At 37.4% G+C, this 22,625-nt stretch overlaps 2 protein-coding genes across 3 annotated transcripts in view; one reads left to right on the top strand and one right to left on the bottom strand.

Annotated features, from left to right (window-relative positions):
* LOC307000842 (CCN family member 1) overlaps nt 1-22,625 on the bottom strand; it is a 249,198-nt gene that overhangs the window by 167,475 nt on the left and 59,098 nt on the right. The gene's annotated exons all lie outside the window — the stretch shown is intronic.
* Nucleotides 1-22,625, top strand: part of myh9b (myosin, heavy chain 9b, non-muscle) — a 60,393-nt gene that overhangs the window by 4,639 nt on the left and 33,129 nt on the right. The window contains exons 2-7 of one of the 2 annotated variants that reach the window (XM_079632464.1): nt 13,153-13,484; nt 15,470-15,626; nt 18,635-18,662; nt 18,759-18,852; nt 20,034-20,054; nt 21,403-21,495. In XM_079632464.1, coding sequence (XP_079488590.1) covers nt 13,158-13,484; nt 15,470-15,626; nt 18,635-18,662; nt 18,759-18,852; nt 20,034-20,054; nt 21,403-21,495 — 720 coding nt within the window. In that variant the 5' untranslated portion in view covers nt 13,153-13,157. The remainder of the gene's footprint in view (nt 1-13,152; nt 13,485-15,469; nt 15,627-18,634; nt 18,663-18,758; nt 18,853-20,033; nt 20,055-21,402; nt 21,496-22,625) is intronic. The other variant, XM_079632465.1, reaches the window with a different exon arrangement.

Below are 22,625 nucleotides of genomic sequence, written 5' to 3'. Positions count from 1 at the left end.
CCTCCCACAATGCACCTGCGTAGCGGGAGAGCGCAACAATCGCAGGAAACGAGCTGACATCCAGACAAACAAAGCCCTCCACGTCCTGCCTGTGTGCCGAGCGCATTAACACGGGAATAAACGTCCAGTTTCTCCTCCGTCCGTGTCGTTCAGCGCATGGTTTGCTGCATGACTGCACCGTGATGCACTGCAGACTCATTCCCCCTGCTGATTGGCTGATCGCCAGGCTCATGATGCCACTTCCTGTTGCAGAAGTGATGGTGCGGTCTGGTTTGGGGACGGGTCAGGGTGCGTTTAGAGCTCGTAGACTTTGAGCTGTGATCTGATTGGGTCATCAAACGCAGATAAGCCGAGTGAGATAATGAACCGCATGAAAGCCACAGGATTTACAGATAAAGACACTCATAAACATCGACCGGTCAGAGACTAACGTCTCCTGATGTTATAAAGATGAGATCTTGTTCAACAGTCAGTCCTGGCTGGATATATATACAGTATATATATATATATATATATATATATATATATAATATATTCCAGGTCATTATTACTGCTAGATAAACCCGATAAACCTGTTAACCTGAGCAATATTTACCTAATTAATTACTCAATGTGCAATTAAAAAATATTTTGGTTATTATATTTAAAATAATTATAAATATTCATATGTATTGTTGTGTAATATATGTATTATTGTTGAGGTTAATTAAATATAATTATTAATAAATTATTTAATTATAAACACAATTTTATTCTTAAATAATTTAATGTTGATTTATTATTTATATGCATGGATATAAAACATTTTATTGTTGAAATAAAAAAAATGATTTCATTAAATTAATTTATTTTTAATTATAAATATGTATATTTATTTGCATTCTTATAAATAATAAATGAATGCAAATGGATTATTATTAATAAATGTATGCGTTTATAAACTAGATTAGTTTTTTTATCAGTATTTTAATATACATTTTATTTTTATTATTTAGTGTATGCATTATAATATATTATATTATTATTGTATTATTATTACAAATGTAATAGATACATGTATATGTATTAATTATGCATTAATCTATAATACTTTATTCATTGTATATTACTTAATTAACTGTATTTTTTAATTAAATAAATTAATCTGCATATAAAATATTGATTTGATTATTTTGTTTACTATAATTTGTATGTATTATTTTCTAGAATGATCAGCAATCAGTGGGCATTAATGTCTACTTGCACATTATAAAAATATTATTTGATTATAATGCATTTTTTAAATGTATTATACGTATGTATTATATTGTAATTATATTTAGTGATCGGTATCATTCATGTCTCTGTGTGTGTCTTTGCTGATCATGTGACACAAACTCTGTCTCTCAGTTCATAAGTCTTTAGGTTCAGGAATTATGAGAAGCCTGTTCATGTTCAGTTCAGTTGTTTGTGTAAGATTGGATTCATGAACCAGGGTTAGTTGTGATTCATGAGGTCGAGGAAGGACAATATTGGATAAAACAACCCCCTCATTGCAGATTTCAGTGGAAGAGTCATAATAAAGTCAAATATTAAACACTTTATTACCCGGCGCTCGCGTGTATCATGAAGTCGTAAGTGCTCAGTCATCTATGTAGCACAGGAGTCGTGACGTTTCAGCTGTGATGATGTGAAGGGCATTAGCTCTCGTCTGATTGGCTGGAGGGATTCCTCTCTCTCTCTCTCTCTCTCTCTCTCTCTCTCTCTCTCTCACTCACACACACACACACACACACACACACACACACACACACGGAAAGCAGAACATTCCGTTATATTTTAACTGGCGACTGGAGCATTTGCGTGTTTTTCCTCTGAGACCTTCAGTCAGAACGCAGTGATCTAAAGACACAAATGTGGTCTGGATTAGGTGTGTGTGTGTGTGTGTGTGTGTGTGTGTGTGTTGCATCACTTTTGCATCTCTCTCTCTGTTTTGTTCTAAATCATGATTAATCGTGCATTAACGCTTCCAAAAAGAGTCTTTTTTTCAGTCTGATTTTAAATAAACAACCAAAACCACCTGTTGATTTGCACGGAACGGTTTATTGTCCGTGTTCTGGTGCGTTAACGAATCCAGAAACTAATAACTATTTTGAACGGTCATATTTTACCCCCCAAATTATATATTCGGCTATACGTTCAGTGTCTGTTAATGTTGTTGTTTTGCGTCGTGATGTTATTTTCATGACGCATTTAAAGTTCTTGTGACTATGATCTGGAAAAAATTATTTTCAAAAGTATTTACACATTATGACTTTAAATCATGGTGATTGAAATGAATTGTTGCACAATATTGTTTTGCTGTAATAGAGTGAAATATTACAGTCATGAGAGTAATCTCACAACACAAAACATCCTTAAGCAATAATGTACTTTTTGTAGGGCTGTGCGATATTGAAGAAAAATGCGATATGCGATAACTCCTTAAATAATGCGATATTCGATATGCGATACAATAATGCTTAAAGTGTGTAAAATAAACTTAAATTATCTTAAAATATATTTAAAATGATATAACCTACATGTGTTTCACATTCTTTTTATGACAAGAAAACATCCTTATAACTTGTGAAAGTGAACATCAGTGTTTTACTGTAGCGTAAGAAGTGTTATTTTAACATCAGTGTAAACCACAGGGTTTCAGGTTATCCTACATTAGCTTTATTTAATAAAAAGATGCTGAATCATAAAATATAAAAATAAAACATTGCTTAGTTTTCACTGTATGAATTAAATCTATCCTGATACTTATTAAAGCTAAAAAAAACTGTCTTTTGTTCATGACCCCATTTATTGCAAGCTGTTGCGATATGCATATTGCGATATATACATTTGCGATATTTCGATAAATCCGATATATTGTGCAGCCCGTATTATAATTTAGTGTTTTTTCATTTGATGATGACTGGATTCATATTCTTGAAGGGAATCTGTGAGCGATCACATGAAGTGGTTTGCGTGCGGGACCTAAAGCAAGAGTCTTTGCTCTGAAGCGATTGTGTTGAAGGACGTCTCGAGAGACGGACGGGTAAAATTAGATTGACCGAAGCACCAGGAGACTCAAGTGTGTCAGACGGATCTGTGTCAAACTCCTCCTCGGATCTTACACCTTCGTGCGATTCCAACACACTCGACGATTTACTGCCCTTATCAGATGAGGAAGTTTACAATCACTTCACGAGAGTGAGCGTTAACAGTCTGCCTTTAAAACCGCAAAAGAATATTTGTTTTTATTTATTTTACAATTACTTCGATAAATGTACTATTGACACACATGCACCTGAGTTTAAGACTGCACTGATAATTGATCAAATTATGTGTTTTTCCTTTAAATATTTCAGCTTCAAGCTGTGTTAAGTGTGTGTGTGTGCGTTTATCTTTCCTTCCTGTTACAAGGCAGCCCAAAAACTACAAGGAACCTTTTTTAGATAAATAAAAACCAATAACAAAACCTTTCTGCATAATGATGGATTTTTTATTGTAAACAAGCCTGAAATTACAGTTAATTACAATTATTAATGTGTTTCACATTTCACTTATTTTGAAATATCAATAAAAAAAAGACAAGGTTGATAAAATATGCATTTGTACAACTATCTAAAACATATGATAATATTAAAGGTTGGGTAGGTAAGAATTGTCTAAAGAACTTTTTTTTCAAATTGGCTTAAACTGTCTTTATATACCAATACATAATTAAAATGTAAGTACTTTGAAAAAGAGAGTATAAAAATTGAGTGACTGTAGTGTATTTAATCTTCAAAAAACACAGCTCATTAATTCCTACCGGGACGAAACAAGTGATTGGCTTGCGCGACTGTCACTCTCCGTCGCCATGACTACCGCCGCTATTACTGGCTCTGCCCACGTGCGCGCAGTCGCGCACACCGTTTTTATGTGGGAGTGAATGGAAATAATGAGCTGTGTTTATTGAAGATTAAATACACTAGAGTCACTCCGTTTTTATACTCTCTATTTCAGAGTACTTGCATTTTAATTATGTATTGGTATATAAAGACAGTTTAAACAAATTTGAATAAAAGTTTTTTTAGACAATTCTGACCTACCCTACCTTTAAACGCCTTAAAGTAAATGTCATAATTCATCTACAGTAGGCCATAGAGCTGCACGAGTCTGGAAACACGATTCTGACCATGAACTAAACGAAAAACATGAAATGAACTGAAGGTTCTGACAAAATGTCTATTTCAAATGTTTCGTTAATCTGAATGAATTGTTAAAAAAACACACAATTATTAATCAATCTTTTAGGTCATAGTAGGTCATAAACGATCTATTGTCATAAATGCGTTGCGTGGTATTCATTGATTGTGTTTAGTTATTTGTAGTCAAAGCATCAAAAACACATCAAATCTGGTTACAAACTGACTTTTGGAGTAATCTGAATGGATTCAGATGTGATTCCAGACAGGATGTTTTTAATGTGTGTAGGAATATGAATAAATGCATTAATGTGCAGTCTGATTGAGTTTTAGTGTTGAGTATATTCATCAGACGTGTGACCGTAAGGGTGCGACCCGTTCTGGGAGAGGAGGATGTGGGAACAGCAGAAAGGAAGAGAATAGGGCAAGAAACGGGTGGAATAACTCAAGCGCTCTGATAAAGAAACGCAGTCATTAGTCCCTCTCCTGCTCGACCACCCATCTGCATTTACGAGATGAACGACAACACATGTTGTAATTGTGGAAAACTTTAACCTTGAAAACTCAAGTCTAGCATTAAAGAGTCACGGCGTAAGCAGATCATAATTACGTGTTCATCCACTGGACAGTTTTGTTCATAAGCATCGCTTACACAGCTGCTTTATGAGCAATACAACTACATTTCCCATCACTCTCGTGGCAGTTGGTTCAGTTGCATAGCTATTGTCCATCCTTTGCTGTTCATTTTGATGCATTAGTGCAACGACACAAGGTTGAAAGGTTCCTATAGGGAACCCGAAATGGTGCTTCTATGGCATTACTGCAAAAACTCTTTCAGAACTCTCTCTCTCTTTCAGAACTCTCTCTCTCTCTCTCTTTCAGAACTCTCTCTCTCTCTTTCAGAACTCTCTCTCTCTCTTTCAGAACTCTCTCTCTCTCTTTCAGAACTCTCTCTCTCTCTCTTTCAGAACTCTCTCTCTCTCTTTCAGAACTCTCTCTCTCTCTTTCAGAACTCTCTCTCTCTTTCAGAACTCTCTCTCTCTTTCAGAACTCTCTCTCTCTTTCAGAACTCTCTCTCTCTTTCAGAACTCTCTCTCTTTCAGAACTCTCTCTCGTTTAGAACTCTCTCTCGTTTAGAACTCTCTCTCGTTTAGAACTCTCTCTCGTTTAGAACTCTCTCTTTCAGAACTCTCTCTCTTTCAGAACTCTCTCTCGTTTAGAACTCTCTCTCGTTTAGAACTCTCTCTCGTTTAGAACTCTCTCTCGTTTAGAACTTCAGAACTCTCTCTTTCAGAACTCTCTCTCTCTGAACTCTCTCTCTCTGAACTCTCTTTCTCTGAACTCTCTCTTTCAGAACTCTCTCTTTCAGAACTCTCTCTTTCAGAACTCTCTTTCAGAACTCTCTCTCGTTTAGAACTTCAGAATTCTCTCTTTCAGAACTTCAGAATTCTCTCTTTCAGAACTCTCTCTTTCAGAACTCTCTCTTTCAGAACTCTCTCTTTCAGAACTCTCTCTTTCAGAACTCTCTTTCAGAACTCTCTTTCAGAACTCTCTCTCGTTTAGAACTTCAGAATTCTCTCTTTCAGAATTCTCTCTTTCAGAACTCTCTCTTTCAGAACTCTCTTTCAGAGAGTTTCCACCAAAGCATTTTGAGAGCCGGTTCGGAGCCAGTGCCTACTCACGAACCAGTTCTTTGTGTTTCGACAGGCAAAGAACCGGTTCTCAGCCACAAATATTGGTTCCAAAGCGGCACCAACTCTTTGCTGGACTAGAACCGTTCTTTTACTACATCATGCTTACGTCGGGGGGTGGGGGTGCGGTTATTGTGACCAACAACACAACGGCAAAGGTTGTGACCGCCATTGCTAAAAACACAGCGCTAGTAGAAAGATAGTACAACGATTGAAGGAAGATGGATTCTAAAAAATTCTGGGAAAGCGAAGACGTATGGCGACGTACACAGCGACTCTTTCAGAACTCTCTCTCTCTTTCAGAACTCTCTCTCTCTTTCAGAACTCTCTCTCTCTTTCAGAACTCTCTCTCTCTTTCAGAACTCTCTCTCTCTTTCAGAACTCTCTCTCTCTTTCAGAACTCTCTCTCTCTTTCAGAACTCTCTCTCTCTTTCAGAACTCTCTCTCTCTTTCAGAACCAGAACTCTCACTCTTTACTCTCACTCTTTCAGAACTCTCACTCTTTACTCTCTCTCTTTCAGAACCAGAACTCTCTCTCTGAACTCTCTCTTTCAGAACTCTCTCTCTTTCAGAACTCTCTCTCTTTCAGAACCAGAACTCTCTCTCTGAACTCTCTCTTTCAGAACTCTTTCCTCTCTTTCAGAACTCTCTCTCTCTTTCAGAACTCTCTCTCTCTTTCAGAACTCTCTCTCTCTTTCAGAACCAGAACTCTCACTCTTTACTCTCACTCTTTCAGAACTCTCACTCTTTACTCTCTCTCTTTCAGAACTCTTTCCTCTCTTTCAGAACCTGAACTCTCTCTCTGAACTCTCTCTTTCAGAACTCTCTCTCTCTTTCAGAACTCTCTCTCTCTTTCAGAACTCTCTTTCAGAACTCTCTCTCTCTCTTTCAGAACTCTCTCTCTCTTTCAGAACTCTCTCTCTCTTTCAGAACTCTCTCTCTCTTTCAGAACCAGAACTCTCACTCTTTACTCTCACTCTTTCAGAACTCTCACTCTTTACTCTCTCTCTTTCAGAACTCTCTCTCTTTCAGAACCAGAACTCTCTCTCTGAACTCTCTCTTTCAGAACTCTCTCTCTTTCAGAACTCTCTCTCTTTCAGAACTCTCTCTCTTTCAGAACCAGAACTCTCTCTCTGAACTCTCTCTTTCAGAACTCTTTCCTCTCTTTCAGAACTCTCTCTCTCTTTCAGAACTCTCTCTCTCTTTCAGAACTCTCTCTCTCTTTCAGAACTCTCTCTCTCTTTCAGAACCAGAACTCTCACTCTTTACTCTCACTCTTTCAGAACTCTCACTCTTTACTCTCTCTCTTTCAGAACTCTTTCCTCTCTTTCAGAACCTGAACTCTCTCTCTGAACTCTCTCTTTCAGAACTCTCTCTGTCAGAACTCTCTTTAGTCTCCGAGCTGGCGAGCAGCTGTGGAGGTCGGTGTGTTTGAGGTTTTGTTGATGTATTTGGGGTCATGAGAACATCCCAGCGGTCGCCTCACTCTCTGTCTGTCGTTTGGGTGCTAATGGACTGTTGCAGATGTGTTTTCTCATGGGTTTGACACACACTCACACACACACACAAACTCTACCAATGCGAGTGCCGTTGGAACCAATGATTAACCAGTAATGCAGTATTAACCTCCCATTAATTAACCAGTATTTGGCTATTTTGAGAGCAAATGCCGGGCTTCAGACTGGGACCAATTGGTCGCATTTTGGAACCATTTCTCCTGCCGGTGCGACCAAATATTTATGTAGGTCGCGCTGGCGCGACCACAACGTTGCCGAGCAGCGAAAATACGGTGTGCCCCTAAATGTTCTGCTTGTGCTCCTAAAATTTTCAGTCAGGGGTATAAAAAAAGTCAGATCTACAGACCGTTTCCCCAAATCTACAGCCGTTGTTATGGATATTGCAGAAAGGTTCAGATGAGCTCCATGTAGAATCCTGGGGTTCTTGACTCAATTTGAAAGAACACTTTCTGCCATTAAAGGTTCTAAATAAGGATAAATGTCTTATATGTCATCATTTAGGCTACTCACCCTCGTGTTGTAATAAACCTGTATGAACTTCTTTCTTCTGCTGAACACAAGATGATATTGAAGAATGTCGGTAAACCAAACATGTAATGAACCCCATTGACTTTATAGTATATTCTATGGTATGGAAGTCAAGGGGCCCTCAATTAATTGGTTACTAATATTCATTTTTGGGTGAACTATCCCTTTAAATTATTTAAACGCAAGTTATTCAACTACACAATAGCACACAGAACAACAGGCTGAATAGGTGTCCGGTATGTTAACGTAACACATTAAAAGTTATTCAGCTACACAATAGCATAAAGAACATACCCTGGAGGCTGAATAGGCTAAATTAACACAACATTAGCCAGCCAGTCCAACAAGTTACCGGTAAACAAGTTCACCAAGCTCCCGCAATCTCATTCCACAACACTGAATTCTTCATCCTCAGTGTCGCTTAAACAACTCCGCCGACTCTTGGTTCATCTCAGTCAGAATTAATTTTGATATATAAGTCGCACCTGGCTATAAGGGTGCTTTCACATCTGTAGTTTGGTTCATTTGGTCCGGACCAAGGGAGAAAAAATATACTTTGTAGCATTTTTCAGGCGTTTTGGTTCCTTTTCACACCACACTGATTGCTCTGGTCCGAATCAGTTTATGAAACGAACCAAAATGCAGTCACGTGACAACATCCACATCACTCGTTGGCCAGATGGGTCTTGAACGTATTTTCATAACTGCACTTTTATTGTCAGAATTAACGTGCGGGAAAATTCCAACAGAACTGACGGAAGTAAACAAAGAGGAGGAAAATCCGGCAGACAACACACCGCTTTTTACTATGGAGAAATTACTTTGTGGGCTGATTGTATCCCTCGTCATAGTTTATTATATTAGTTTGTCTACACCACTTTAGGCAAACAATAACATTTGAGAATGAAGCGAGAATGCGGCTTGAAAATAATGTTTTATGCAATGCACGCAGCGAGTCACTTCAGGAGGAGGCAACGCGTGCATTAATGTTGCTAAACATTGACATAATGCACAGCGCGGCTGACTACGGCAGCTAGTTTAGTCCAAAAATGCGCAGTTATTTGGCAGTTGGGTCTCTTCGAGGTCGGATCATGTTCTCACCACAAACGAACCGCTCCAGAGTTCGTTTGAAAGCGTACCGAGACCACCTCTCCTAGGAGGTCTCGGTACGCTTGTTTGGTCCGCTTTTGGTGCGCACCCGAGTGCGATTGCTGCATTCTCACCTGCCCAAACGAACCGCACCAATTCGGAAAACGAACTCTAGTGCGATTCAACCGAACTAAACAAGGCAGGTGTGAAAGCACCCTAAGTCGCAGGACTAGCCAAACTATAAAAAAAAGTGCGGGTTTGCAATTAAAATAGGCTGTGCTGCTATTATGGCATGAATGAATCAATGAATGTTGGAAAACAAGAAAACAACAATACATTATTAACTGATCAGGCGTTGGCAAGTGTCTGCCATTACAAATACATCGAATCATCTATTTGAAATCTGGATCAGCCAAAGTCGTCCCATGTGGGAATCTGTGTCTCGCTCAGGGCGTGGAAGAGCGTCACACACTAAAATAACTCACCGACCTGACAGACTCAATGGAGTGTGCAGATCTGAATCACTAACCACCCAAACCAGTTCCCGGGCGCGGGGGAACGCCACGAGTCCCGCTATCAGAGCAACCTTTTTGCTGCTCAGTTTTAAACCTGAAAATAATAATATGGGACATTTGTGATTCCCAAGGTTTGGAACATCTAGAAATTGCTAAAGCTAAATTGTCCTGAATCTGTTCAGCTGGAAAAGATTTCATTAGCTAGAAATGTGTTTGGTTCACCAAATGGCAGTGTGTTTTGAAAGCTTGTTTGGAAATTATGATTATTTTTATTAGGGGTGTAACGATACTTTCATGTCACGATTCGATACATATCACGATTCTGATACGATATTATTGCGATACTCCAAGACATATGGTAAATGATTAACAAAAAATGTCCTGTTGATTTAAATGCTAAATTTGGTGTTACATTGTGTGTGTGAATGTATAGTCTTGGACTTGGTGCTGGAAACCCAACGCACAGGATAATAGAGACACCAGAATAACAATATTCATGATTCTGAAGCTGAAAACAGAATTATTTTAGACGAATATGTTTGCACTCTTTCACTGACAATATATTTATAATAATGTAGGCCACTTTTTACTGCTGACATCAGACATTTGGCATTATCAGGACCCACAAATATTCCCCCATTGCATTATTATACATTATATTCAACATTATATAAAGTAGTTTAATGTAGTACTGACACTAAAACTCTGAAAACTTTTTTCTCACACAGTAATTTATATTTTGGGTGAACTATCCACAATACATATTGTCACTATCCACAATATATATTGCTGCATTTTTGTATTGGGCTATAGGCCTATTGTGACACGATATATATTGATGCATTTTTGTATTGGGCTATAGGCCTATTGTGACACGATATATTGTTACACCCTTAATTTTCAAGTTTCGTTCTTGTTCCCGCCACTTTTGCTCATAATTACTTGTTCCCCTCGGCTCCACTATAAACCCAGCTAACAAAAAAGTGTGTTTTAAGAATGTGTCAAAGGGAAGGTGTTTTCTGGACTGTCCATTGAAGCCGCACACACATTGTGGTTTCGGGTTGTGTTATCTGGTCAGACCTGTTGTGTCCCACCCTCTGCTGTCGCTCAAACGCTGTGAGATCCAGTGGCTCGTGGGAACCGCTGTCGGCCATCTTGTGCCTGTTTGGGCTTGCCGTGTTGTAGTTCAGTTGAACTCAGTGATTTGTTTGTGTCCTTGGGCGACTGCTCTAACCCCACACCTGCGTGAGTTCACCTGCCTTACCAGTTCCTTCGCGCCAAGAGTTTTTGTAAACACCGCAAGATCCAAACCACTGGGCGCTGTCATTTATTGTGATAAAGTTCATTTTGATGGTTTAACCTGTTAATTGTCACACCGCTTTTTAAACATAGACCTGAACTTAAACATTATACTTCATGGAAGCTTTGAAAAACAGACTAATTTTTTTGGGGGAAAACACAATTTAAAAAAAAAATCAGTGTACAGATGTTAAAGAAGATAAGGTTTACTGTAAAGCAAATGTTTATAATTATATTTTATATAAAATACATATTTTTCTAAATAATTTGGATTCTAAAATCACTATAAACTAAAACCATAGGCTGTCTAACCAAGTTGTTTCAAATTTGATGAAAATATTTAAAGGAACTTACTTAGTCCGTCTTAAAGGTTTAAGGTACAGTTTCTATGATAACACCAATTTCAAAACAGTTTTCACAGGATGAATTTGGAGTGTTTTAAGCTTTCGAATGATGATTACTAAAATATGCGAGGAAAAAAACAAACAAACATTACAATACTGTATATGTATGCCCCCTCCAGAAACTAGGCCTGTTGATTAAGCTTCTGATGGTGGTTATTCAATCTAATCGCAATAATTATGCTATTTAAATTTATTAAAAAATAATATTAAAAATCCCCACTATTATGAAGTACACAAAGATAGTCAAATGTCTTCCTGTTTGTGGGTTTAATCAGACTGCATTATAATATTATATGATATTATATAGGATTTCAAGTAAAACCTGCAAAGTCATTTTTACTTTTGCTGTTCCTCAGCGGTGGCTTGATCTTCCCAAGCCTCTAAAACACCTAAAATCACATCTTTTCCTTCCTGAATCCTCAATATGTCTAATTTCCCTCCATGTACTCTTCTAAACAATGTTTGAAATGTCTAATTTTACCATTTTTAATGGCGTTGCCTCCTTGAATCGCTTTGTCAAATCTCTTGTTTGTAAGTCGCTTTGGATATGGAATCGATGGAAATTTGGAAATGAGTAAATGTAAATGTTTTTCACGAATTCATTTTTTTATTGTTCTATCGTGACTAACTCAGCACAGTTAGAAGGTTAGCTGTGTCGTTTTACTAGCGTTTAGCTTTGTTCTTCCCTGCCTTCTTTGATCTGTACAGGCTTGTGACCCGCCGGAGAACCGCTGCTCTTTGACACGGCGTTTAAACAAGCACGCCGTTGTCCAAACACGCCTCTGAATAGTGTAATCAACAATATGTTTGGCTGAACCACATTTTAAACAAAACATCCCACGTACTATATCAGCGGGAGTGTGTGTGTTCGAGACGCTTGGCTGTAATTACAGACGGCGGAGTCAGTTCATGCGTCCGCCAGGAGCGAGACGTTTGCTGTGTTTTACGAGCTGCTGCTGACCTAACCTGTGTTTGGACGAACTCTACAGACCCAGCATTCCTGAGCGAGTGTGTAAGACGTGCAGGGAACTGCTCCGTTGTAGATCTGTTTCTCATCCGCTAGCATTAGCTAACAAGAGTCTCTTCAGCTGCTGTTTATTTAAGATGTTAAACGCTGATATCAGAGATTTTCTCTCCACTTTTGTGAATGTGATGACCCTAGCAACCACCCCAACCCCCTAGCAACCACATAGAAACATGAAAAACCATGCAGAACACACTAGCAACGGCACAGCGACAACCTAGCATTGTAAACAAGCCTTGCATTCTCTTCAGAAAATGGGAAATCTGGTGGGTTAAAATTATTGATATGCAATGGCACAACCATAGTTACATAAAAAATCTTTTTGTTGTTTAATCTGATCCATTAAAACACATTTTTGTATTTAGAATAGGATGAACAAACAATTTGCTGAGAAAATAAACTGGAAAAGTTCTTAAGGCGGATGATGTAATTGTCTATTTTTTCTGTTTCTTGTTTATTCTGCTGGTCAGGATTTGAAATAAACACTGTGTACATTATTAAACATGCTTATTATTAAAGTGCACACTCTCACACACACACACACACACACTCACTCGCACTTACGCACTCTCACACACACGCAATCTCACACACACGCTCTCTCACTCACTCTCACACATTCTCTCTCTCTCTCACACACACGCACACTCTCTCTCACACACACGCTCTCTCTCTCACACACACGCACACACTCTCTCACACACACGCACACTCTCTCTCACACACACGCACACTCACACACACTCTCTTTTTCTCTCACACACTCTCTCTTTCATCACAAAAGCTCTCACACACTACATACTTCTGTAATGTGTGTGTGTTAAAGGTTGTTTCTCTGCCCCGTAACACCCCCCTCTCTCTCTCTCCTCTCTCTCTCCTCCAGAAACCATGTCGGACGCAGACAAGTTCCTGTACGTGGACCGTAACCCGGTCAGCAACCCTCTGGCTCAGGCCGACTGGGCCACCAAGAAGCTGGTGTGGGTGCCGTCGGAGCGGCTGGGGTTCGAGCCGGGCTCCGTGAAGGAGGAGCACGGGGACGAGGTGGTGGTGGAGCTCGCAGACTCGGGGAAGAAGGTGCGGGTCAACAAGGATGACATCCAGAAGATGAACCCGCCCAAGTTCAGTAAGGTGGAGGACATGGCGGAGCTCACCTGCCTGAACGAGGCGTCCGTGCTGCACAACCTCAAGGAGAGATACTACTCCGGACTCATATACGTGAGTCTGCACACACACAGGAAGTGATCGGGTCTTTAGGAATCTTCTCAATGTTAGCACAGAAAAACATTACTCGTACATCGTTTATGAAGAGTATTCTCTGAAACTGTTACTAAAATTTAATCAAAGTGAATCAAAGGTGTCCTGAGACAAGAACGGGTATTTTTCAAAATTCATGTTTAACTTTGATGAAAGGTTTTGATCCACTTCAAATGTTGACTACTGTAGATTTAGAATGTTCAGAGAACGTTCAAAAGTAACATTCCCTTAATTTGTAAAATGGAATGTTCGCGAAACGAAGTAAGAACTTTTTAAAAACATTTACAATACTGGACGTTTTGAACATTCTGAGATCATTCAGAAATATTGTTTTTGTAACGTAATGGGAATATTAGGAACCGTTCTTGGAATATATTTTTTTGTTAGCTGGGGGTTCTGTAAAGAAATAGTATTTATATTTATATTTTTGTTTTTGTTGAGTGTCATATTTGATACACCAGGGTTTTATGGCTCATATAAGGATGATATAGTGAGAATAGGGAGGAAAAAACAGCTCAGTTTTATTCAGAGACCCAAACTGAGGGAAAAAAAAGCCATTTTGTGCAGATACTGATATTTATATGGAAAAAAGTATGAAATTCTGCTTGTGTATTAATGAGATCTTTATAACAGTATAGCAGATACTTGCATAAAATGCATATAAATATCAGTCATCTGCCAATAATATCTTTATAAGATGATATTTAAATGCTTCGTTTTATGATCAAAGCTCTGTAGTTTTAAAACCTAAAATGCAATATAATGATGATTGAGAATAACAAATAAACCTTCCTCAAAAGCCTGATGATCATATTTGATATTACATTTTTTTATTATTTTTTTTATAAAATGATGTCTGGATAACCTAGAAAACCAGCCGGCTTCATAGAGTTAATACGAGAACTAGGTCCTGCAATTGAATTTCCCACAATTCCACAGGTAAATTGGTTTTCCAGGAGCTCGTTCAGTGTTTTTGTGGGTCAGAGGTTTGTTTTTGAGAAATATTAAGATATTCAACAGCCTTGAGTGTAGATAACGGGGTCTCGCTGACTCGATCGCCGATACTGTTCAGTGCCGTTTTTCCAAACAGGAAGCTTTAGGAACAATGTGCTCCCGAGGGACAGGAAATGATGCGTGCGGGAGGGGAGAGCAGGTTTGAGTAAAAAATGATTGAGAAGGAGAGAAAACAAACTTTGAGAACAGAGTCTCTACTAGACGGTCATATAATCAACAGGTCTGTTATTCGGTTCTGAAGCCGACTTGAGTCATAAATGTGAGCACTAGCACGACAACCACATACATTTAGTTGCATTTACAGAAAATAAAAAGGTTTTGTCTTGGGAAAAGCTCAATCTGATTATGCTAACTAGATTAACACACATGAGGAGAACTAACATCAGCAATGGAAAGTTCTCACTTCACCTTTTTGCTGATATTTTTGTTCTTGTGGTTTAATGACGAAAACAAATGAAAACTTGCTCGTTCTGCAGTGAGGAATATACATATATTATATTATTTTGCAATAAAGAAATGCAACATTTATTAGCAGACGGTCTTTGTGGACTTGCATTTTCTTAAATGTTTTGGTGAAATGTGTTTAGTGATGATTACAGAACTGATATTTAATAATATATATCCTGATGATTTGTGCGATCCTGCTCATCAGGTGTGGTTTGCTTATGCAAATGTGGCCAGATTAGTTTCATACCGACTGGGCCGACTGTGAAGCCCAGACCTGATGTGGACACGCGTTCATTTCACTTCAGAAAACACTGTAAACGTAGATTCATCTGACGGCTTGGGACTCAAATAAAGCAGCTGTGTGATATTACTGTTTATGTTTTTCTCAGTTTTTGCTGTATTTTTTGAGTCGTTTGAAGGCCAGTGTGGATGTTGTGTGTGTGTGTGCTCTCACGCTGACTGAACGCCTCTGTTGTGTGCCGCAGACGTACTCTGGTCTGTTCTGTGTGGTCATCAACCCGTACAAGAACCTGCCCATCTACTCCGAGGAGATCGTGGACATGTACAAGGGCAAGAAACGCCACGAGATGCCGCCGCACATCTACGCCATCACTGACACGGCCTACAGGAGCATGATGCAGGGTAACACACACACACACACACACAGAAACACACACACAAGCACACGTCCTACAGGATGTAGATTCTGACTCGAACTTCAGTCAGTTCCTTTTCCTGTCATTCAAATAAATTCAAGTCACACAACAAAGTGATTTCATTAGTCCAGCGCAGACTAAACATGCATGTTTACATCATTAATGTAGACTAATTATATTATTGCCTGAAATGTAAATAGATTTTATCAGCTGATTTGATATGTTTTCTCTGCTGTCGGAACAACAAACAGATTTGAATGCTGAAATACAACATAAAAATGTTTATGAAAGTCCGTGATTTAAAGATGCCTTTTCAAAAATGAATATTTATAAACACACAAGACAACAAAATTGATATATTATATATTTTTGGCTTTTTGAATAAATATTACAAAAAAAAACTTTAAATATCTTTAAATTGGGATGGTGTCTGGATTCTAAGAGTAATACAAATAAATAACAAAAAAATTAAGACATATTTGAATAAAATGTATTTAAAAGTACACTGCAACAGTTATATGAATTTCAGTATTTTACTTAATTTACTTTAATTTCATTTATACTTACTTTATAAATCACTTTACTTAGTTAATGCTCAATTTGAATTTCACTTCTACATCCTGTTTTCTTGCATCAGTTCAAATTCTATGAAAAAATTTATATTTACAAAATACGTAAGAAAAAGTTTTGTCCCGTATATCATACGAGGCAAATAATTGTTTGTTGATTCAAAAAATATTTACCATTAACGCAGAAATCAAAATTCCCACAAAAATAAGGCTTAAAGATCCAATAGAAGAAAAAAACGTTCTTTTTGTCTGTTGTGCGGATTCAATTTTACTCATAAAAATAAACATTGAGTTAAAAGTAGTATTAAAAACTCTCCAAATTTGAATTGCAATTCTAGATCCGGAAGAAACGTTGGAAAACAACAGTTTCTTTACGTTTGTCTGGTGTGCAGATTCATTAAGTAGCATTAATCATCCAATTAAATCATCCAAATATGAATTGCAATTCTACATTGTGTTTGTTCAGAAAGTCCAGATGAGAATAAAGAGCCTGAAACTGTTGATGTGATTCTGCCTGTTGCTCAATAATGCAGTGTTTGTCCTGCTGTGTTCCCCCCCGTCAGGATTTACTGCTCCTCATCCCCCCTGCAGTGAGCCTGTGACCCACACTCATTACTGAGCTCTGCAGGCGCTTTACAAGACATGCGTTTCATTACTGCTCACAGCTCATGTTTAAAGTGGAACAATGCTGCATTTATCTGATCAAACTAACAGTACAAACTGTGAACTATTATTACTATTTAAAACAGCTGTTCTCCATGTGAATATTTGTTCAAATGTAATTTATTCCTGTGATCAAAGCTGAATTTTCAGCATCATTACTCCGGTCTTCAGTGTCACATGACCCTTCAGAAATCACTCTAATATGATGATTTGATGATCAAGAAACATTTCTGATTATTATTAATGTTGAAAACAGTTCATGTTTTTGTGGAAACCGTGATGTGGCATTTTTTCAGGATTCTTTGATAAATAGAAAGTTCAAAAGAACGGCATTTAATAGAATCTTTTGTAACATTTTAAATGTTTTTATTGCCATTTTTGATCAATTTAATGCATAATTGCTGAATAAAAGCTTTAATTTCTTTAAATAAACTTACTGACCCCAAACCTTTGAATGCTAGTAAAAAATAATTACATAATTAATTCAGATTTATTCCCTGAAATATAAATAGTAACATAAAATGTAACCACGCTATTTGTAGATGACATTTTAAAAAAAACGAGCGAGAAAAACTCCTGTGCTATATTATTTTATATTATATTATATCAACATATTATGTTATTAATAGTTGCGTTTATTGATTCAAAAGTAAGTTTGTTACAAATAAAGTGGAATCAAATGAATCCCTGAAACTGTTGTTTCACCGGTTATTAATCTTCAGAATATGCCGTTTAATCTCCAAGAATGTGTTTTTTGTCGTTTAGTAAAAGCTAGTGTTAGTTTATCTTTGTTCGTTTTCTGGAAAGGCGGCTCCTTCTCCAGTCACAGGAAGCCAGATATTGACTTCCTGTTTTGTGGTGTGAGGACTTCCTACTGCAGGAGCTCAGAAGGGTTTGTTCAGAGCCGATAGAGGCGTGTTTCCATCCGGAGCAATTTATAGCTTGACAACTGACCAACATGACCAATGACTGACAAACACTCACAAGAACAACATTACAGCCAGACTTGAGCTTGTTCAGTTTATCCGCTTATCATGTGTCATCATCAGTTCATGTTCTTCTTCTGAAGAAATCCCATGATGCGTCCTAATGATGTCTCCTAAGGGTAGCATGTACAGGGTGAACCGCAGCGGTCCTAGTACTGAGCCTTGTGGTACACCATACTGAACTTGTGATCGATAAAACCTCTTAAAATTATTATTTCTGGCCAAATAATCAAAATACATACAATTATACTGCTTTTCTAATAAAAACAACAAGATTTAAATCAATAAAATTATTTAAAAATATGAATATGCGTATACAAAAAAAATATACTAAATTATTATTTCCTGCCAAATAACATCACTTAAAATACTTATAAAACATAGTTTTTAAAAACTAAAATATTGTATATGTAATATATATTTGTATATAAAAATTATAATTATATATTATATTATTATATATATATTATAACGTTTTTATAATGAAATCATATATGAATATATAACAAAGTATTACTTCCTGCCACATATCCACACTCAAAATACCTAAAACTGATTCTGCATAAAAAAAAAAAAACAAACATAAATAAAATCAATGAAACAAAGTAAAATAAAATTGAAACTATTAATAAAATTGTGAAAAAAGTAAACAATTCAAGTATACATAAAATACAAAAAATATAATTTTCCTGTCAAATAATCTGTTTCACTCAAAATACATAAAATGAGAGAAATGAAGTGCTTTGTGTAAATGATTCGTTCTTCTCCTCCAACAGACCGTGAGGACCAGTCGATCCTCTGCACGTGAGTCACATGATCTTGCATGTCTTCTATGATTATGATTTATCCATGAAAGCTGTGCTTGATGTCTCACTCGTGTGTGTTTGTCTGTGTGTTCAGGGGTGAATCTGGAGCCGGAAAGACAGAAAACACCAAGAAGGTCATCCAGTATCTGGCTCACGTGGCCTCGTCTCACAAGACCAAGAAAGACCAGGTTAGTTCCTGACGCCCGAAGCGCGTCTGTTCAGGCAGAAGTCGAGTAAAGGTGGAGTTTCCTCCTCCAGTGTTCATGCGTTCTCCACCCTGATCTTTCATCTGGGTTCACATCATCAGATCAGATCAGATCCGGCTGGTTTTGATGATGGCAGGGAGTTTGAAGCAGATCACAAGCATCATCATCCTCCATTAGAGCAGCTGTAGGTCCCGAACCGCCCAGTCCAGTTTAATCAGTGATGACGTCACTTCCTCATCCTCGTGACGTCACTTCCTCATCCTAATGGCAGTCAGAGGCGTTCGCTTCAACTGAACCAAACACCGCTGGACATCTGTAAAAAAAGAAGTGAAAGGAGGCGCTTAACCTTCAGGAAATTAAACTATTACAATTAAAATGAAGCTAGTTAAAATAAAATATATATATTTTTTTATTATTTTTTTTGCCTTTTGGCCCATATTTCTGCATATGGTTTCAGTCAGAGTTACAACCTTATATTTATTTATTTATTTTTAGCGTAACAAATTTTAGCAAAACAAAAAAGTTTTTTTAAATACATTGTGTGTATATAATTGTATTTATTTATTTAAAAATTAATTTATTTTTATATTTATTTGGATTTTATTATTTCATTTTTTTATGCGAGCCTGTTGGGCCATATTTATGCATATCGTTTCAGATTAAAAAAACACTATTAACACTATTTTTTTCACATTTTATAATGTACATTAAATATACATAAATTAAATAATACATTTATTTATAGATTTTATAATTTAATGTATTTATTTGTATTTGTTTTAACATACTTTTTTTGCATATTGTAAGATACATTAGATTTTTAAAAATTAAATTATGGTATTTTTGCAAGCCTGTTAGGCCATATTTCTGCATATGCAAAGTCTCTGTAGTTCGCAGCCAGTTTACATCTGTGGAGACTTTATTAACCGTGTTGAAGTGTTGAGCTCGACTAGCGCAGGTTTGCCAATACGCTTGTCCTCATTTGTTCCCTGTTCATGGAGAAGGAATCAATCCAGAGTGTTTTGGGAAAAACAAATGATGTATTGAGTGTGTTTTCCTGGGATTCTGATGTTTCTCATCAGTCATCCTGGAGTGGATCTGGACAGAGAGCCGGTGTGTGTGTAAGTTTGAAGGTTTGAGTGTTTTTCTCTTTGTACCAACAGAACATCTCCATCCTGTCACATGTGAGTCTCATCATCTCTCCATCTCCGTCTCATTCCCATCTCCCATCCCGTATCCCTAATCTCGCTGCTGCTGGGTGAACCAATGAAGCCGAAACACAGACGCACGACCCTGAGAACCAGTCTATCTCATCACAATAGTGTCTGGCGGAAAGAAAACCAGATCACTTTGAGAACTTAGTGGTGAAAGCACTTGATTAAAGTGCAAATAATATCTCAGTGTCGTCCGTCTGAATCCCGCGCTGCGTCTGTGTGTGTGTTTCTGCGCTCGTGGGATCTGGGTTTGAGGTGTGTGTGTGTGTGTGTGTGTGTGAGGAATCAGCGAATCCCTCCTGCGGCGGGACTCATGACGTCAGCGATGTTGGGAAACACAAACCTCATGCTGCTGGAATGTTTTTGTGGGTTTAACGAGACTTGCTTTACAAGAGCATGTGAAGCGCTTTACAGGGAGATCTCACATGCTTACATGAGTGCAACAAGTCTATTCTCCTGGTTAGTTTAACTTCAACACACAGTACTAGTTAAACATTTGTGCAATGGAAGATATATTATAAACTGTGGAGATTGATGTGGGCGGAGTTTAGTCCATGTAAATTGGATGGTTACGTCAGAGATAATGGATTAGGCTCCGCCCCCTAGGAGGAGGGTCCTCTAGTGGTGTCATTGGTGTGGGCGGAGTTTAGTCCATGTAAATGTGATTGTTATATCAGAGGACAAAGGATTAGGCTCCGCCCCCTAGGTGCAGGTTCTTCTAGTCATGTCACTGTTGTGGGCGGAGTTTAGTCCATGTTAATTAGGACTACATTTTTAGGCTCCGCCCACTGGAAATCCATCCACCTAGAAACGTAGACTTGCCTCAAATGGACAATTAACACTTTTAATTGATAAATTCATCTAAGAACGTTTCTAGAACGTAATTTTGATTTTGGCTGTTAGTTATTTTATTTTTGTTACAACCAAATATGCTATTATTATTCATATTCTGAATTTGTTTTTATTTAAAAGAAATTTCAGGTTTCACTTTAATTTTGGTGGAAGTTTTAGTAGCTTTTTTTGTGTTTGGTCACAGCAAAATGTATTACAGTTTTTATTAATATTTTAATACTAATCCAGGTAAGAGTTGTGTGTTGAAAGTGAATGAGTGTGTGAGGGGATCGTGTGTGTGTTCAGAGGTGACGGGCCGCTCACTCCGGTGCTGTTTGGGATTGGGGATCAGACCGCGCTTCATCTGTGTGTTTGTTTCAGCTGGTTTGTGTGCGAACAGCTTGCGATGTTGCGCTGAGGAGCTCTTCTTCACAGTGATTGGTTGTGTTGAAGTCACATGTCTGATGATGGGTGTGTTTGAGCGCAGGGCGAGCTGGAGAAGCAGCTGCTGCAGGCCAATCCCATCCTCGAAGCCTTCGGCAACGCCAAGACCGTCAAGAACGACAACTCCTCTCGATTCGTAAGACCCGCTCCGCACCTACACATTACAGCTGTTGATTCAACAACTCAAACATACATAACTGTCTACATGAATAAATTAATACTCTCTAAATATGCTAATTATCTGGCAACGTTCAGAAACATGCTAGCAAGTTTACTAGAGTCATGTTAGCAATGTGATAAATCATGCTAGCACTGTGTAAAATATGTGAGCAACGTGGTAAGTCATGCTAGCAAAGTGTTAAATCTTACTAGAATCATGCTAGCAAAGTGTTAAATCATGCTAGCAACGTGTTAGCAATGTGCTTAATCATCATTCTAACAAATGTTAAATCATGTTAGCAACATGTTAAAACATACTATCAATATGCTTAATCATGTTAGCAACATGTTATCAATATGTTAAATCATGTTAGCAGTATGCTAAAACATGTTATAAATATGCTAAATTAATGTCAATCAATGGTAAATCAATCAAAATTTTGCTAGCACTGTGTAAAATATGTGCGTAACTTGTAAAAGCTTACTAGAATCATGTTATCAATGTGTTAAATCTTACCAGAATCATGTTAGCAATGTGCTAAATTATGCTAGAAACGTGTTAAATCATACTAGAAGCATGTTAGCAATGTGCTCAATCATCATTCTAACAAATATGTTAAATCATGTTAGCAATATGTTAAAACATACTATCAATATGCTACATCATGTTAGCAACATGTTATCAATATGTTAAATCATGTTAGCAATATGCTAAAATATGTTAAATCAATGATAAATCAATACAAATGTTGCTAGCACGGTGTAAAATATGTGTGTAACATGTTAAATCTTACTAGAATCATGCTAGCAATGGGTTAAATTTGACTAGAATTATGTTAGCAACGTGCTAAATTATGCTAGCAATGTGCTTAATCATCATTCTAACAACGATGTTAAATCAATGTCTTAAATTGTGCTAGCAATGTGTTAAATCTTACTAGAACCATGTTAACAACATGTTAAATATGATATGATACAGCATGCTAGCAATGTACTTAATCATGTTAGCAACATGTTAAATCTGGTTAGAAACATGCTAGCAACAAGCTAATTGAATTTGTTAAAACATTTTAATAGTGTGTAAAAATGCTGACAAGTTAGTTAAAA

This window comes from Phoxinus phoxinus, assembly GCF_949152265.1.
Source record: "Phoxinus phoxinus genome assembly, chromosome: 1".
In the NCBI taxonomy this organism is placed as follows: domain Eukaryota; kingdom Metazoa; phylum Chordata; class Actinopteri; order Cypriniformes; family Leuciscidae; genus Phoxinus; species Phoxinus phoxinus.
Note: the sequence above shows the minus strand (reverse complement) of the source record. Positions and strands in the feature narration are given on the sequence as shown.